Source organism: Dama dama, chromosome 12, assembly GCF_033118175.1.
Source record: "Dama dama isolate Ldn47 chromosome 12, ASM3311817v1, whole genome shotgun sequence".
In the NCBI taxonomy this organism is placed as follows: Eukaryota; Metazoa; Chordata; class Mammalia; order Artiodactyla; family Cervidae; genus Dama; species Dama dama.
Genome location: NC_083692.1, coordinates 42,945,918 through 42,960,229, shown reverse-complemented (window position 1 = coordinate 42,960,229; position 14,312 = coordinate 42,945,918). Strand labels below are relative to the sequence as shown.

The 14,312-nt window shown below is 33.6% G+C and overlaps 1 protein-coding gene across 1 annotated transcript in view; it reads left to right on the top strand.

Annotated features, from left to right (window-relative positions):
- TRPM7 (transient receptor potential cation channel subfamily M member 7) overlaps positions 1–14,312 on the top strand; it is a 104,217-nt gene that overhangs the window by 62,152 nt on the left and 27,753 nt on the right. Inside the window, exons 20-25 of the mRNA XM_061157140.1 lie at positions 1,982–2,110; positions 3,716–3,994; positions 8,346–8,520; positions 11,971–12,097; positions 13,165–13,349; positions 14,012–14,144. Coding sequence (XP_061013123.1) covers positions 1,982–2,110; positions 3,716–3,994; positions 8,346–8,520; positions 11,971–12,097; positions 13,165–13,349; positions 14,012–14,144 — 1,028 coding nt within the window. The remainder of the gene's footprint in view (positions 1–1,981; positions 2,111–3,715; positions 3,995–8,345; positions 8,521–11,970; positions 12,098–13,164; positions 13,350–14,011; positions 14,145–14,312) is intronic.

Genomic DNA, 14,312 nt, shown 5'->3' with positions numbered 1-14,312 from the left:
AGAGCATACCTTCAAAGGGGTCTGTACTTCTCCCTCACTGGCTCCTATCACACCACAAGCCAGACTTTCAAAGCTGACTTTGAAATGCTGAAAAGGCCAACCTCTCCAGTCCTTTGTCAGGAGAGATTCAGGAGTTTGGGTTTTGGGGGATATGAACCAAGCATGGCCCTTCAGTAAACCTTTCTCTGCTCCAGATTCTCCTGTTTAGGTATTGTTTGGCTGGGAATGTGGCTGCAATGGGTACCACTCTACCCAGTTGGGGGCACCCTCTCCAGGACTCCTTCCTGCCTTGGGGTGGGGCAGTGCATTCTGCTCCCAGCTGTTCCCTCCAGGGTGCCCCCGCTCCCCCCTGAGTGACTGAGGGTAGAGCAGCACTGCCTACACCACCCAGAATAGAGCCCAGGTCTCCTTGGAGCCAGAAAAATGTTTTAAAGGATAGGCTTTAAGGGTACCTTTGGTTTAGAGTGCATACTAATCTTGATATAACTTAGATCCCTAGAAAGCCATTTTCCAGTTGATAACTTATGATACAAATATAATTTCCTTGTGCTTTGGGACTTTGTAGATAATATTACAATTTTAGAAGTAAACCTTTTTACAGTGTTAGTTCATGGTGATACAGGTAATCTAGATCATACAGTTTTATTTTTTAGTGGTATAATAGCTTCTTTCTTTCACTGTAGTGCACATTAGGTTATCTGTCACATAATTGGTTTTTTCCTTGCCAGTGGAAAGACAGATTTTCCTACCAGCTTAAAGAGCATACATGTCAATAGAATAATGGATTCTATCTGAGAAACATATAAGATTGGTTACTTTTATCCAGGGGCTGAGTGACTAAGTTTTTACTTCTCTTACCAAGAAAAATTTTCAATTGTTTTTGATTTTGTTGTCATGTTTTTGGGTTTCATTTTCATTGTTGTCAGGCTTTTTTTGAGTTGCCAAAGTAGGCAAATGGTTTTATGCTAAGATGAACATTTGAGAATTTGTTTCTTTGATAATTGCTTTGTCACCCACACACAGGCCCATTAATCTAAGATTAATTCTGTACGTTTCCTTCTCAGTTTGAAAAATTTCTTGCTCCATCTTGTTCTGGTATTAAAATTACAAATTTGAATTATCTAATGTAATCCCCAAATTCTGTCTCCACTAATGGAAATAACATAGGTTTCGTATGAATGACTAAAAGTGGACAATTCATGTGACTATAGGAATTTCTTTTTTACTTTACTTATTGCATTTTACTTCCCGTCCCTGCCATGGCTTAAGTCAAGGATATGACTTATTTTAAGACTTGTAGAGGCAAGGAAAGTGATGAGAAAATTCTCAGCCACAATTGTTCAGGGGTCAAAGAATCTGGGTTTTCCTCTGAAATTAAATGAAATGATTCTTCAAAAGTTATTTTACATTGTTCCTTACTATCTCCTTATAATTTTTCTTGATAAGAGTCTGAAAGGTGGGATGTTCTTTTACCTAGGAAGACTGTTTTTCATTTTTGTTTCCATTTCTTGGGATTCAGCCTCTGTGACCAGAAGCTAAGAAAATACCAGTTGTCTTTCTTAGGAGTACTACTTGGTTGAGAGGAGGAGGAGCCAGGTAGTATGCTTCTCTGAATGACAGTGATGAAGTTTTATAGTAAATTTAAAATGTTATGGTACTTTAGTTATAAGTGAAATTATGTGGACTATGCTGAGAACATAAACCTGGTATTATAAAATTCTTCCTGTGGGAAGTACTAAAAAGTTAACTAAAGTCTAGAATAATACATTTGTACCTTGGGGACCATTTATAAATGATTGGTTGATAAATGCAATGTCTGCATGGAAAAAGAGTTCCCTCTGAAACTTTTCTAATTATTAAAGCTGGGAGATACTTCACAGGGACTAGTTTAGTCTCTCTTTGTGTGTATGTTTAGAAATGTTCATAGTAAGTTGCATTTTATAATCAATTTTATTCATATCTTTTTTTTTTTTTTTACTAGCTGGCATACTTAGGATTTCTGATGCTTTATACGTTTGTGGTTCTTGTACAAATGGAACGATTACCTTCAGTCCAAGAATGGATTGTTATTGCTTATATTTTTACCTATGCTGTTGAGAAAGTCCGTGAGGTATGTCTTTAGTTTTTCCTACCAGTAACTTAGTTTGTAGTTGGAGGGTGTTTTGTTTGTTTCGGTTATGTGTATGGGTATGTGTAGGTGTTATTCATAATTTCAGTAGGTGATGATGTTATTAAAGTGTAAAATGTTTGGTTTTGCTATTCTAAAAGTGATGATCAAAGAAGAGAGATTAGTATGTTGTTAACTTTGTCCTAATTACAAAGATAGTGATTGTCTCAAAAAGTAGATTTGATTTTTATTTCAACATTCATATTTATGATCTTTGCCACTCTCAAAAAGTTTTAAATATACTAGCCAATCAGGTGGGTAAATTATAAGTAGTTTATTATTTTACACTCCTCTGAAGTATCCTGTAGACTTCCCAGGTGGCACAGTGGTAAAGAATTCTCCTGCCAGTGCAGGGTTGGGAAGATTCCCTGGAGTAGGAAATGGTAGCTTACTCGAGTATTCTTGCCTGGAAAATTCCAGGGACAGAGGATCTTGGTGGGGTACACAGCCCATGGAGTCACAGAGTCAGTTTGAGCGACTGAGCAAAGTGTACTATATTGCCCATTGAATTGTCATTTAGATTTAGATCCCTGTGTCTATCAGAGTTTTCAGTGTAAAATTGTAAATTTTCTAATACCCTGACTTTCGGGGGAGAAAAGTTCTAAAAATCTCTTTACAACTTTCTGTTTAAACTGATACCTACATATATGTTGTTTTATAACACACTTATTTAAATACATCAGAATTATTTCATGTCTCTGTGCTTTTACATTTAGAGAATATATGAAATTGCAAAAATAGAAGGCACTGTACTTCCCTCCCACTTAGGTATTATAGGACTTTATCTTATTAAATAACTTACTATGCATTTTAAATTCCTTTGAGTGCCATGGCCACTGTATTTATGGAATATATTGTTTTACTAATATGTTTAAAGAAATTAAGTTGTTAAATGGTAAAAGCAAATTGCAAAGAATTATTTTAAATGTATATTCATAAAACAGCTCTGCAAGAATTCATTAGATAATAGTAAAAGTGGTTGCCTCTAGTGGGAAGGGGAATCAGTTGGCTAGGGGAGAAGAATGGGAGACTTTTCAATATTTATGATTCACTGTGATTTTGAAGTTGTAAATGTATTACCATTTCCCACATAAAATTTTTTTTAAAATTTTACATCAAAGAGAAGAGCTAAGTATAGCAATTTAAACCATTGAGTTGTTTACTTTCTGCAAATAAGGCACTTTTGGAAGATCCTGGTTGAATGTGCTGGTGTTGTTTCAGTGAAAAGTAAAACAACTTTTCAAAAGCATCTCACATTCCAAGCCTAGGGATCTTTGTTCTAATCCAGAATTTACAGTGTCTTAATTGGATGACCTTGGTTGAACAGGTTATTTATCTGTGGGTCTTTCTTCCCCCTATACATAGAAAATGAGGATAAGAAATATGTCTCTGATATCTTACTGAATTGTTTTGGTGATCAAATACCAAGACAGTCAAAAATACTTTGAAATATTAAAAGATATATAAAATTTAATGTGCTATTATAATTGAATTCTGGTATATGTTTTAATAGGAATAAATTGATTATTATTATTTTTTAACCTTTAGATTTTTATGTCTGAAGCTGGAAAAATAAGCCAGAAGATTAAAGTGTGGTTTAGTGATTACTTCAATATCAGTGATACAATTGCCATAATTTCTTTCTTCATTGGATTTGGACTAAGATTTGGAGCAAAATGGAACTTTGAGAATGCATATGATAATCATGTTTTTGTGGCTGGAAGATTAATTTACTGTCTTAACATAATATTTTGGTATGTGCGTTTGCTAGATTTTCTAGCTGTAAATCAACAGGCAGGACCTTATGTAATGATGATTGGAAAAATGGTAAGTTGAGAGGTGTCTGATAATACTCATGGGTTTATTGGTATTTTTTCCTAGAATCATAAAAATGTTACTAATACAGTTTTACTTGAATCAGAGAATAGATAGTTCATGTTTATTTGCCTCATATTCGAAATAAACCATTTCCTAGGATGTTAACTTTTGAAGAAACTGTTTAATAGGATAAGGTTACAAAATGTTATTTGTTTTATCTTGAAATACTTTAATTTTTAAATGCTACTTTTAAGGGTTAGGACTATTTGAAAAAAATATAAATTTTCCAGGTCTAATCTATGAATTTGTTTTCATCATTACTGCCACCACACTAATCCAATCTGTCATCATCTGGTACCAGCAATAGTCTAGTAATCTGTTTACTCATAAGCACTCTGGCCTGTCTTCAATCTATATAATAGCTAGAGTAATATTTCAAAATGCCAATCTGAACATGTTACTTCTCATTCTTAAAAAATGTTTTTTTGATGGTTTCCATTACTCCTAGAATCAGTGTACTTAATGAAACGCATAAGCCCTGCCCAGTTTGACTGTTGGTTTCCTTCCTTTCTTCCTCTCTCTCTCCCTTCCTTCCCTCCCTTTAAATTTTGAATAATTACAGATTTACATGCAGTTGTAAGAAATAAGACAGAGCAATTCTGTGTACTCTTTACTTAGTTTCCACCAGTAGTAACATTTCCTTGCTTTCTTTCTGAACTTTACCCTTACCATTTTTGACCTCTTGCCTGTGCTTTAGTCACATATGCCTTTTGTCTTTTTTCTTTAACAGAGCCCCTTCCAGAGAACCAAGAATAGCTCTTTTTGTGTGTGTGTGTAAAATGGTCATCCTCATCTATACTCATATCCTTAGGTTTTTTGAGTAATTAGTTTTATTATTCAGATCTTGACTCTAACATGATTTTTTTTTCAAGGAGAAATTTTTGTATTTTTCAACTGGATGAAGTTTATTAACTGTATAATTTTATGGCACCCATGTTCTTCCCTTCAGAATATTTATCTGTGTCTAACTTTATTTTAAACTATATTTTTATTGGATTATTTACATTCTCCTCTAGACTTTAAATTCATTGGAGTAGGAACTTTGGTGTTAGTCACCTTTGTATCTATAATACTTATCATAGTCCCTGTCACATTGTAGAATCTCCTTAACTAAATATTTGTTGTTTGGATGGATAAAGCCATTTCAAGTAGGAAAAAAACAATGTAAAAATAGTGAACATTAATTGTACTTTAAAAGGTTGGTTCTTAAGATTTTTTTCCCTGATTTTTATATCCTTAGCAGATTATGGATTTAAAAAACAGTAAAAATTCAACAAGTAGTTTTTAATGTTTATTATATTCTCACTGCTCTGCAAGACAGTGCAAAGGTATTAAGATATTGTCCCTGAACTTTGTGAAATCACATTTTTCTTTTTTGATTTTTTGAGTCCTGTCATTATTTTTAACAGTTACATAAATCTAGCTTGAGAAGCCTGTCCTACATAAGGGATTTTAGGAAATATGAGCTATTAGTAAACTATCAATGTGGTTGATTGATAAAGTTAAGGGGATATAGGGATTCATGGAAAGAGAAAAGTCTGTGGAGGTTTTTCTTATAAAGCAATGAAATGTGAACTAATCTTCAAAAGCTTGAGATAGATGGGAATAAAAAGGAGCAGCCTGTCTGGAACTTCTTTTGTGGTAAGGTACAGTTTGTTAGCACATTGGATGGAAGAGAGGGTGTAGCTTCGAGTATATAGAACGTTGAAAAGTAGGACTTTAGAGAAGAAAAATACAGGGAAACCATTGAAGAGTTTTTCCCCTAAATTTTGATTTTTCTTTACCATGAAAGTACGGTGACATTTTTCTGTCTTTCCTTATCACTTTGGAGTTACTTTTCAGTGTGTGGATGTTGAAAACAGGTAAGTCAGGTTGTCTGTTACGATGATTTTTTAACCAGAGGGTCAGTCTGAAAAAGTCTTGCAAGGATTTGTCATGTGCATCTCCCAACTCATCACACTAATCTTGTCCCTTATTAATGTACTTTGCAAGATAATGGTCACTAAACAAACACTGTCATGGTTTATATCTTTAGATAGCTCTTTCTTCCTATCTTTACTGATCCAGACTATTTTTAAAATTTATAACCAGCACATCTAATCTTTTCCTGATATAATATGCCCACTATTTGCTTTTGCTCATAGGCTTAACCAATTGGCAGATTCTGTTTTTTAAATATAGATGTCAGATTTAATGTGCAGTTTTTTATGCTTTGAACTGAAAAAATCTAAAGTGTGTTGGGCTTACTCTTGCCATAAATAGCTTTCAGATTTTAGTGGTGTAAAAGACAGACTTTGTTATGCTTCTGTTGCTTTTGTGAAAGTAACTTCTTTCCTTGTTCTAAAATTACTATTTAAAATTTTAGCAAGAGCAGACAGACTACCCTCCAGAGATATTCAGTGTTAACAATTTGATGTAAACCTTTCCATTCTTCAAGACATGTATAGGGGAAAAAAGACATGTATATGACTACATGTGTTTATTTGTGTTAAATTTCACAAATGGGCTTATATATTATGCTTTTTCTCAATTCTTTTAAAATATCTATCCCCTTTATAAAAATCTGTTCTAGAATTTTTGAAACCTTTTTCCTTAATCTTGGAAGATTGGTCTTCTAGATTATATTTATCTTCTAAGTAACCCTTCTGAGTAATCCAGTACAGGATTACCTGCATTACTTTGCATTATGAAAACAAAATTTTTATGGTTTTTGAATATAGAGTTTTATTGTTATATTTCTTTTTCACACTATTTCCCTCTAGGAGAGTGTATCCAGCTCTCCCTAGTTAAAAATTACTAGTTTACTATTTATTACATTAAAGGAGTACTCACTATTCATCATTTTGCATTGTTTCATGAAGTAGTGGTAGTTCCAGGAAAAGTAGGGGAGTTAAGATTGTCAAATAGGCTTTACATGAAAAGGTATGCAGTCCAGAGACCTCTGAATCATCAGCCAATACACCTTGTATAATTTTAGAATATTTCAGGTTTGGGTTTTGATTTGGGCATTTTCTTTAATTACAGATATATATTTGGATTTCAAATTGTAGCGAATGCCATGAATAATGTTTTGATGAATTATTTGCCTTTTAAAATCTTTTATCCCAAGATTTTGTTTGTTGAAAGCATACATTCTCTTAGTAGTGCTCTTAAATGGTCAACTAAGATATTATTTAACTATTTTATAAGTAAAAAAAATGGAATCTTGGGAGAATGTATTAGGATTCTTTGATTACAGGTTATAGGGACTCTGACTTAATTTTAAAAGTAAATTTGTTAGCAGATCTAACAATTTTAAAGCTAAAGGATCAAGACTATATGATTATATTTAAGTAAATGTTTTATAATTTCTCCATCTATTCTAGATTTACTGTCTCACCTTCCATTTCTACTTTCACTGTATACTTGTTCAAAACATATATGAAAATGTTATAATAACTTACTTTAGGTTGATTTATTACTGCAATTATTGTTAGTTCATAGTAGATTAAAATACAGATTTATTATACATGTAGTCTCTTGAATGGGATTTTCCCCTTAGATTATTTTCTGTGGATGAATATTACTACATATTGCTAGAGTGAGACTACATTCACTTTTTTATATGTAAGTGCTGAATACATGTACACATAAATCAGTGGATAGAAATTAAAGTTTTCTTATTGCATTTCACTTTATTATTTAAATTCCTGAGTAATGATGTCAAAATTCACATTGTGATTTAGCAATAAAAATTGTTTTTTAATGATGTATTGTGTGATAGCTCAGTTAGGCTCTTTTTAATTTTGTTGAAATTAAATAATTGCACACCACCTGACTTGCAAAAGGGTTTGTTAACCAGATATGGGGATCAGTTCTTTTTTAGACACACATACTGATAATTTAGTTTGTTGTTGTATTTACCTCTTAGAAGGTTTTCACAGCCCAGGAGACAAGGCACCATGATAGAGTTCAGGATGGAAGAACTTTCACGGAAATTGGTTCCTTGCATCTGCTCATTATGTCTATACTTGTTTAAAAGGCTTCATGAACATGAGATAGGCAGACTCCAGTTTGAGCCTATGTTATGGTTCAATATATAGAAGATGCCTATGACTTGCCTGATGTCACAGATCAGTTTTTCTATAATATCTCTTAGGTTTATATAGTGATGAGATTTCCTGAATGCTACTGCTATGAATAAAAAGAAATTCAAAGATTCAAATTATCTATTGGAATGCTAGAAATTCTTTTTTAAGATGAAGAATTATTTTTGTGTATAAATCCCCATGTATTTTAACAGTGTTCATTTTTTTAACAGGTGGCCAATATGTTCTACATTGTAGTGATTATGGCTCTTGTGTTACTTAGTTTTGGTGTTCCCAGAAAGGCAATACTTTATCCTCGCGAAGCACCTTCTTGGACTCTTGCTAAAGATATAGTTTTTCATCCATACTGGATGATTTTTGGTGAAGTTTATGCCTATGAAATTGATGGTAAGGATTTAATGTGTATGAATTTATCTTATGTTAAAGTCAGAATTGCATTATAGTAATACTGTGTATTTTCACAAATTAAGGTGTTAAAACCTTAGCCTTCCCACAATACATTAATTAACCTCAGAAGAAACATAAACATTAATTGAAAAAGTATTTAAAAATTTTTTTTTAGTTGCAAATAATGGAATTTAGCCTAAACTGGCTTACACAATAAGGACATATATTAACTTACATAACAGAAAGTGCTAGAGTGTCTTTGTGATTGGCTAACTGATAGTTAAGGACACCTGTTCTTTTTCATCCCAGTGCTCTGTAATCAGTGTCTGATTCAAAAAGGGTTTCCTTTATAATTGTAAGACTCTCATTAGCAGCAGGAGGAAAGAGACACTGTTTTCCATAGTTCTCTCCAGGGGAAAATGTGCCATTTCCAAGATGCTCCCTATTGAACCTGTATTTTTATCTCATTACCTCAAATTGGCTTCAGGTTACCTATGTCTAAACAAGGCAAGCATAATGGAATTGACTAGTTGATTGTATCAATATATACTATGGAATTTTAAAATTCACCTTTCAATACATTGTCTGCATAAGGTTATTCTATTATTTTAAAGAGGCAAGTGGGCCTTAGGAAGCATTACTATGAACAAAGCTAGTGAAGGTAATGAAATTCCAGCTGAGCTAGTTCAAATCCTAAAAGATGATGCTGTTAAAGTGCTGCACTCAGTATGCCAGCAAATTTGGAAAACTTGGCAGTGGCCACAAGACTAGAAAAGTCATTCTAGTTCCAAAGATGGGCACCTGCCAGAGAAAGTTCAAAATAGCACACAGTTGCACTTATGCTTGCAAGGTAATGCTCAAATCCTTCCAGCTAGGCTTCAACAGCATGTGAACCAAGAACTTGCAGATGTACAAGCTGCATTTAAAAAAGGCAGAGAAACTAGAGATCAAATTGCCAACATCTGTTGGGTCATAGAAAAAGCAACAGAATTCCAGAAAAACGTCTTGACTATGCTAAACCCTTTGGCTCTGTGGATCACAACAAAATGGATATTCTTAAAGAGATGGGAATACCAGACCACCTTACCTGCCTCCTGAGAAATCTGTATGCAGGTCAAGAAGGAACAGTTAGAACTGGACATGGAACAATGGACTGGTTCAAGATTTGGAAAGGAATACATCAAGGATGTATATTATCACCCAGCTTATTTAATTTATATGCAGAGTACATCATGTGAAATGCTGGGCTGGATGAAGCACAAGCTGGAATCAAGATTGCTGGGAAAAACATCAATAACCTCAGATATGCAGATGACACCACCCTAATGACAGAAAGCTAAGAGGAACTAAAGAACCTCTTGGTGAGGGTGAAAGAGAAGAATGAAAAAGCTGGCTTAAAACTCAACATTCAAAAAACTAAGATCAGGGTATCCAGTCCCATCACTTCATGGCAAATACATGGGGAAACAATGGAAATGGTGACAGGCTATTTTCTTGGGCTCCAAAATCGCTGCAGATGGTGACTGTAGCCATGAAATTAAAAGATGCTTGCTTCTTGAAGGAAAAGCTACAATGAACCTAGACAGCAAATTGAAAAGCAGAGACATCATTTTGCAGACAAAGGTTAAAGGTCCGTGTAGTTAAAGCTATCGTTTTTCCAGTACTGATGTACAGGTATGAGAGTTGGACCCTAAGAAAGGCTGAGCCCTGAAGAATTGATGCTTTCAAATTGTGGTGCTGGAGAAGACTCTTGAGAGTCCCTTGGCCAGCAAGAAGATCGAACCAGTCAATTCTAAAGGAAATCAACCCTGAATATTCATTGAAAGGAGTGGTGCTGAAGCTGATTCTCCAATACTTTGGCCACCTGATGCGAAGAGCTGACTCATTGTAAAAGACCCTGATACTGGGAAAGTTTAAGGGCAGGAGGAGAAGGGGATGACAGAATGAGATGGTTGGATGGCATTACTGACTCTTGAGTTTGAGCAACTCCGGGAGGTAGTGAAGGTCAGGGAATCCTGGCATGCTACAGTCCATGGTTTTGCAAAGAGTCGGACACAACTGAGTGGCTGAGCGAGAAGACAGCTTGAGAACATAGATGATAATGCAGACTTTCAGGGATGTTCTTCTGACCTCCACATTGAGTTACAGAATCTTACTTTTGTTAGTTTGCTCGTGTTCTGTCTTGCTCTTTCTCTTCCATCTTACTTTACTCCTCCCTCTTCCTATTCCTGTGTTGCTCTTTACCCACCTATTTATAGGTGATTGGAACAGAGGATGGTAACATAGTGGTCACCAGTTGTTATCAGACGTTGATTAAAACAGGTTTTACCAGCCTAGTAAAATTTTGTGTTTAATGGTTTCCTTTTTGGTTTCTTTTCCAGGTTTTTATTGTCTGCTCTTTTTCTGATGTGGTTCTAGTGTAGCTATAAAGCATTAGATAAAGTTTTTTAGTCTCCTGCATTTGCTTTCTTGGGTATTTGCTTCATCAAACTAATCTGAATAAAATAGAAATAGATTTGAAAATTTTTTTAAGAGTGAAAGGACAGTATGCATCAGTTTGCCCATAAAACCATTTATTTGAAAGGAATGATACAGCCATGAAGAGAATTTCAGTGGTGTATATTTTTAAAATGCATACAAGCACTTTCCTGGCAGTCCAGTTAAGACAGTCCTTCCACTGCAGGAGGGATAGGTTTGATCCTTGGTCGGGAAACTAAGATTTTGTATGCTGCAAGATGAGGCCAAATTAAATAAGTAAAATGCTTAGAAAGTACCAGGTGCTAAGTGTATTATAAATATTTGTATAAAACTTGTCACTAATTGATGATTATTTAATTTTAATCCTTGCCATACTTGAATTTATTTTACCTTATTCCTCATAACTCTGTGGTGGGTATTAAAGCTCTTCCCCTCCTTAATCCAGGTATGTTATAGCTTCAGAAACATTCCAGGTGGAGGCAATAAAAAGCAAGGAATTAAAATCTAATCATTGTGTATTTGAGAGACACTAACCATTCCTTCAACCCTGTTTTGTGGCATGATAAACTAAACTCAGTAGTCTTCATGTTTGTAAATGGACTATGAGTTTATCATACTCTTTTTTTTTTTAATCATACTATTATGGTTCAGTTATTTTTCTTTTAGAATGTGTAGCTGAATCTCAGAGTTTTATTCTCCTTAATGCTCCTCTAGCTAAACCCTGCCTTGAAGGGTAGACATAATATGAAAATATACTTCCTTGTGTGGAATAGAGTGGTAAAATAGTACCCGCATCCCTCACAAAATTCTTCTGTGTTTATATGGCTGCCTGTCCAGAAACTTTTGCTAGAATCTGTTAAACAGATTTATACATAATCAAAACTTCCTTCAAACAAATGTATACCAATACTGACTAGAAGCAGATAACTGCTAAGTTACTGTGTTTTAATTCTTTTTTCTCTCTCTCTAAAGTTTGTGCAAATGATTCCACTATCTCTCATATCTGTGGTCCTGGGACATGGTTGACTCCATTTCTTCAAGCAGTCTACCTCTTTGTACAGTATATCATTATGGTCAATCTTCTCATTGCATTTTTCAAGTAAGAATTTTACTCAGCTGCTTATTGTAATGAGATCATTTAATATACAGTTTTCTTTTTGAAGGAACTATTCAAAATTTTAAATATGATGATTATATTGAGACTTAAACTACTAAGAATTATTTCTGACAATTATAAGTAAAGCATGCTTTTTCAAAATCATATCAGTTCTAAGTTTGAGACTCTACCTTTCAGCATTCCATTCTTTTATAAATTTAATATTTGGGATTTATTACTCAATGGTCAGGGTATACATGTACAATATACAAAACAGAAAGGCAAATAGAAAATTCTTCAGTAATCCCATTCTTAGTATTTTGATGTACATCTTTATCTTTTATGAGCATATATGAACCATTTTTTTCTTTCAAAAACAATGTTCTTATAGTTTTGTGTACTGTTTTTAAGTAAGCAGAACATGAATTTTTCCTGCATTAATAAATACCCCTCTCCAGTTTTTTAATGGCTGCCTAGTATTCCATGATATAGACCATGATTTTTAAGCCAGTATGTTTTTATTGCTCCATCTGATTGTTTATAATTTTTTCTTCCCCAAAACCACATTGTGGTTAAATTTTTTATCAGTCCTTATGTATTTCCTTAGAGTGTTTTCCTGCAAGTAGACCTATTCAGTGTATTTATATTTTGGGCTTCTTGCACGTAAGTCAAAATCTGCCTGTTTCCCCAAATCTGTGCTAATAGGAGGTGTTATCTTTTTGATGGTTGCTTATTTTATAGCACATAAGAGTCTTATTTTTATTTGCAGTTAGTGTGTTACTTCAGACTGAATATTTTCTTATGTTTTTGTCATTTATATACCATTTTAAAAGCTTAAAATCATACTTTCTGCCTATTTTTTAGTTGGTTTGTAATTAAGACCCTCAACAATATCAATATGTTTATGTTTTTGCTGCATATGTTTTTTCCAGTTTCTCATTTGCCTTTTAGTCTTTTTTATATTGGGATACTCCTTTGAGTCCTTGTTTAGAACATAATTACAGTAAAATTTTAGTACTTCAAACTTTAAAATGTGCTTACCTAAGTTTGTTTATTCTTTATTATTTAAGCAATGTGTATTTGCAAGTGAAGGCAATTTCCAATATTGTATGGAAGTACCAACGTTATCATTTTATTATGGCTTATCATGAGAAACCAGTTCTGCCTCCACCACTTATCATTCTTAGCCATATAGTTTCTCTTTTTTGCTGCATATGTAAAAGAAGGAAAAAAGATAAGACTTCGGATGGACCAAGTAAGTAAAGTATATTAAGGCAAATGTTTTTATCACATGCCAGTATTATACTGAAAGCTAAATATTAATTTTATTCAGAAGACTTAATTGGTTAATTTATGTTATTGTAAAGGCTTTTGGATTTGCCTAAGCATAAAATATTTTTAAGTGCAGTATGGTTATCTGTAAAAGTAAATTTAGCATTAAACTTGCTTTTTGATATGGCATCTCAATTTAGTTTTCTTAAAATGCTAATATAAACCATAACACTTGCTGTCCTATAAACCATTTTGACTGCTACATAAACAATAACACTTTTAGTATATTTTGTACACTACATGAGATGTAGTCAAACTCTGCCTAAAATTTTACAGTGACTTTTTGTTCTGCCATTTCAATTTTTAAAATTCTTCTACCTGAGTATGTGAGGGAGAGGTGAGAGAGATAGATGAGAAAGGGTGTTTCACAGGAAAAGGAAATTAGAACAGGAGGAAATACCAGAAACTCTTCTGCTGACATCACACTGTGAGTGAAGAAAGAAGTAGAAATGACTTGTCTGTGGCTTCAGAAACAGTAAGTTTTTTAGTAAGGAAACAGTTGCAGATGATTTACATAATCTTACGAACTCTTTAGCTAAAGTTTATCTTGATGTCCTCGTTTATTTTTTCCTTTTCCCTCCATAGAACTTTTTTTAACAGAAGAAGATCAAAAGAAACTTCATGATTTTGAAGAGCAGTGTGTTGAGATGTATTTTAATGAAAAAGATGACAAATTTCATTCTGGGAGTGAAGAGAGAATTCGTGTCACTTTTGAAAGGTTCAGAAACTCTTTAATTATAACTGGTTTTATGTCAGAGTGTGTTCTGTTAGTTTTGTCTCTCTTAACATGGTCATTGTGCGATTTGTGTTTGTCAAACAAGTTTAGTAATGGTTTTACATTATATATTGGGAGACAGATCAATTGTTTACTTCATGTAAGTCAGTC